At 62.2% G+C, this 4,601-nt stretch overlaps 1 protein-coding gene across 1 annotated transcript in view; it reads right to left on the reverse strand.

The window, feature by feature from the left end:
* Positions 1-1,208: 1,208 nt before the first annotated feature.
* ROR2 (ROR family WNT receptor 2) overlaps positions 1,209-4,601 on the reverse strand; it is a 73,247-nt gene continuing 69,854 nt past the window's right edge. The window contains exon 14 of the mRNA XM_027766123.1: positions 1,209-3,670. Coding sequence (XP_027621924.1) covers positions 2,225-3,670 — 1,446 coding nt within the window. The 3' untranslated portion in view covers positions 1,209-2,224. The remainder of the gene's footprint in view (positions 3,671-4,601) is intronic.

Consider the following 4,601-nt stretch of genomic DNA (forward strand, 5'->3'; position numbering starts at 1 on the left):
GTGAGGAAATGGAGTTTTTCATGCTACTGTGGCGGGATGGGTACGAGGGAGCCACTCCAGGCAAGGTTTGCCGTCACATGAGTTCTCAGCCTCCCCTAAGACTCCGCGGTGAGGGGGTCAGCCATACAACCTGTGCGGAGCAGGACAGGGAGTGGCTCTCCTGGGACGAGCTCCTGTCTGTGACGCCACTGGCGGGGCTGAGGGTGCCACAGCAGTGGTGCAGCTGGACCCACAGGGCAGGCCCTGGGACTTTCCTGAGCACGTGGGTGTGCGCCTGCTCAAGTGCCCATGATGCAGGCCGGCGGGACGAGGAGTGGACGGGGACGCTGCCGTGGGTGCCGCTCATAGAAAAAACAGATGCCCTTAAAAAGGGCGGCTATAACGGAGTGTCTGCATGGGTGGTCCCAGAGTGGTCCTGACCACGTTCCGAGCCACCCGGCCCTGCCACGCCAGACCTGGGAGCCGCGAGGGTGGTCCTGGTTTTGCAGAAAGCCCTGCAGGAGAGTCTGCACCGGCTGTAGAACCGTGGCACGCCTGAAGCGAGCTGTGTCCTGGGCCCGCCCCAGCACTACGGAGGGCATGATGTGGGGTCAGGGGAAGGGCCTGGGTTTGGGGCGGCAGGGGCCCGGCAGGCCTTGCCCAGGCTGTGGCTGCGATAGCGCGCTTGTCTCGATGGAAGCCTCAGTCCCCGCGTGTGCTCTGGCCCAGCTCTCTACACTGCAGGCAGCCCTGGGCAGACAGCTTACCCCCTCAGCCTCTCCAAACAGCCCTGCTCCAGGAAAAGAGCCAGGCTCCAGGTCTAAGAATGCCAGGGTTCTGCTGCCTCGGGAGGGGAGAGGTTGAAAGTCACAGGTTGGGCTGGGTGGTGGTGCCATGCTGCACAAGGCTGACCCACCCGGGAAGGTTCTGGGTTCATAGTGGGAACCCTGAGTATACTGGGCCTGCCCGTGACTGGGGCTGGCTGAGGCTGGGCACTGTGGTGAGGGCCCTGTAAAGGGGCCAACTCTCTCTTTTGCACATGGAGGAAATAGTTAAATTAAATAAATAAATAAATAAAAGCCAAAGACCACTTTCACATCATCTGCCAAAGTGCATCAGCCACTGAGGTGCTGCAGGCCCTCAGCAAGCCCTCAGCCCGCCGACGGCCCGGCCAGCACCACACACCCAAGGCCGCCTGCGTCCCGACAACCAGCAAGACAGCCGCGGGCTCCGTTCTGTTCAGTTTATTGGCTACAAGCGGGTGGACAGCACATGCAGGCACAGGAGCCTGAGGGCCTCCGTGTGCAGGGCTCTGACTTGCATGGACCTCGGTGACACGTGGCATGGACAGGCAAACCTGGAACACGGCACAGGGCATCCGGGGGCAGGTGGAGGATATGGGCAGTTAAATTACTAAGCCATTCTTTCAGGATCAAAATACTTCAATGAAAAAGGCATACATACAAACAACATAAATTACATAAGGTCTGTACATGATTCTTAAAAAAAAATAACAGTACTGTGTTCTGTACAATATTGCTTCCTCTGAACATTCAAACCCGAGAAACACTTTCCTCTGAATTCCAGGAAAGTGAGCAAAATACATATGTAGTATAATTAAAACCATTTCACAAAGATACAGAATCGCGTCGGTCTCCTCAAAGGCACACTGTGGTAACACTGGGGCCCTCCGTCTCAGAAGGCCCTTGCTCTCAAGACCCTGGCGGAGGGCAGGGGCACTGCCCTCTTCTTGCCGGTCTCTGCTAATGGAGAAGGCTCCTGGCAGGAGCAGCAGAGAGGAAGGGCACCCCCTCCATCCTCAAACCCACCCCCGGTCACTGGTGGTCTGAAATCCCTAGGCGTGTCCTGAGGCCGTTGCAGGTGCTGTCAGACGTTCGGTCCACGCACAATATGAAGACACCACCTGTTTTCTCACAAAACCTATGCTGCTCTCAGATCTGCTGCTGGGACAGCTGCAGGCAGCCTCGGGTCACTGCCATCCTGCAGCAGAGGAAGCTGAGGTGACGGGCTCCCTGCCTGCCCATGGGCCCCGCTGGCGAAAACCACCTCCAACCCGACGGGCCTGCTGCGGCTGCTTCACGTGTCAAGTGTGGGCCAGGTGGGGGTCTCCCAGCGCCCGGTCTGCAAACCAGCCCTCAGTCCTCGGGCTCGAGTCTCTCCAAGGTGGCTGAAGTCCTGATGGAGTGGCAGTGGGGCTTCTCCTGTGCCCTGGGCCCCATGCCCCTCAGGCCTCCAGCTGCACCTGGGCCTCGTCCACCTGCAGCGTGTCACTGTCTCCCAGCAGCTCGGTCTCAGGGACAGAGCCTTCCTCTTCCTCCTCCGCTTCCTGCACAGGGCTCTGGGCTGCGTCTTCGGGCACATTCTGTGTGTCCTCGGTGCCCTCCGAGAGCAGGGCTGCCCTGTCTGCCACGGACGTGTTGGAGGGCGCCGTGGTGACGTAGCCCGTGCTGGTGGAGCCACTGCCACTGTGGTGCGAGCTGGGCTTGGGGACCAGCGGAGGGGGCACCTGCTGCGGGGCCATCTGCACTGGGATCTGCACGGGGTAGAAGTTGGGCAGGTAGGCGCCGTAGGCTGGCACGGGCTGGTAGCCGTTGACGGGGATGTAGAGCTGGGGCGGGGGCACCAGGGGTCGGATCTGGCCCTTCATGGGCAGGAACTGGGGCTGCGGGAAGGGCTGGGCCTTCTGCTTGGGCCCCACGTAGCGCGCGTTGCTCACGGTGCTCACGGGGCTGGTGCTCAGGGAGCTGGTCTGCGTGGTGTTGCTGGCTCCCGAGGTCTGCGCTGAGCTGTTGTGGCTGGACAGGTTGCCCCAGGCCCGCAGGCGGCTGTGGATGTCCTGGAAGCGGGGCCTGCGGCTGGGGAACTCGTGCCAGCACTCGATCATGAGGGCGTACACCCAGGCCGGGCAGTCGTCAGGGCAGGGCAGCACCTGGCGGCCGCGGATCATCTCCACCACGTCCTGGTTGGAGTAGCCGCAGTAGGGCTGCAGGCCGTAGCTGAAGACCTCCCAGAGCACCACGCCGTAGGCCCAGATGTCCGAGTCCACCGAGAACTTGCCGTACATGATGGCCTCGGGGGACATCCAGCGGACGGGCAGCAGCGACGTCCCCATCAGCTTGTAGTAGTCGGCCGAGTACACCTCGCGGAAGAGGCCCAGGTCGGAGATCTTCACGGCCAGCTTGTCGGACACCAGCACGTTGCGGGTGGCCAGGTCCTTGTGCACCACGTGGTGGCTGGACAGGTACTCCATGCCGGCCGCGATCTGCACCACCACGTGCACGAAGTCGGGCAGCTCCAGGGCCGACCTCACCGTGCGGTCGTCGTCCGTGCTGCCCACGTCCGAGTGGGGCGAGCGCATGACCAGGAACTCGTGCAGGTCGCCGTGCGGGCAGTAGCTGAAGACCATGCTGAGGGGCTGGTCCTTGGTCACCACGCCCAGCAGGCAGACGATGTTGGGGTGCTGCAGGCGCGCCCGCAGCATGGCCTCGTGCCGGAACTCCTCACGCAGGGGCCCCTCCGCCTTGTCCTTCAGCGTTTTGATGGCCACTGCCTGGGTCTGCTCCCCCGGGGCGGGCCCAAACAGGTGGCCTTTGTAGACCTTCCCGAACCGGTCCTCCCCCAGCTCCTCCATGAACCGCACTGCGGACAAGCTGATCTCTTTGAGTTTGGCCTGTCGAGAAGAAGAAAACCGAAATGAAACATTCCTGGCACACAGTACCGGAAGAACAGGGCAGCTGGAGGGGCTGGAGGGGGCGAGGGGAGGTCCTGGTGCTGCCGTCTCTGCCTTGGCCTCGCAGGGGGCCCAGGGCTGTCCCCTCAGCCTCGGCCTGCAGGACACAGGCCTGATTAATCTTAAACATGATCCAGACACAACGTGGCCTCCCGTGTGGGATCTTCGGGGATCCTAACCAGACTACAGACACCACTGCGGGCTCCCTGCTTGTCTGCGAGTGTACCTGCTCGCTCACACGTGTGCATACAAGCCCAGGCTGAACCCCAGCGGCATGTCCCCTCTGGCTCCCATGTGCCTGCCACATTGCAGCAAGAACCGCTGTGGTCTCATGCCCCGAGGGCCCTCCCACGATGCCTGCCTTCCAGGGCTTTATCTTTTTAGAGTCCAGGCCAGGGCCCGCTGCCCCTTAGTGGGCCTGTCTCATGGTCCCACAGGTGACACGTGTGCTCAGAATCTTGCTTCTCCCTTGGCCTCTCTAACGCCCACCCCTCTGTGCTGCCAGCCCTGGTCCCTGTCACCAGTCATGGGGCTCTGTGGCCTCTTCACTGGCCAAGCCAGCCCCCACCCAGACACGCAGCTGCAAGGCTGTGGTGCATGTTTGCATCGGATGCACCTTGGTGCCCCTCCACCGCCGCCAAAGAGCTCTCAGAGGGGAGGAGCCGTCGGGCGGCCCGATTTCCTACTTCTGCTGTAAGACCGCTATTCAGGCCCAGGTCGGCGGTGCAGAGAGCGCCACCACTTGGGAAGCTGGGAGCTCACGGGAGGCCCAGTGTGGTTCCTGGGCAACCCGAACATCCTGGGCACGCTTGGAATCCTAGCTGCCTGGGAGGCGGAGCAGGAGGATCACGACACAGAGACACCCCCCCCC

This window comes from Tupaia chinensis, unplaced genomic scaffold, assembly GCF_000334495.1.
Source record: "Tupaia chinensis unplaced genomic scaffold, TupChi_1.0 Scaffold141173_1, whole genome shotgun sequence".
Classification (NCBI taxonomy): domain Eukaryota; kingdom Metazoa; phylum Chordata; class Mammalia; order Scandentia; family Tupaiidae; genus Tupaia; species Tupaia belangeri.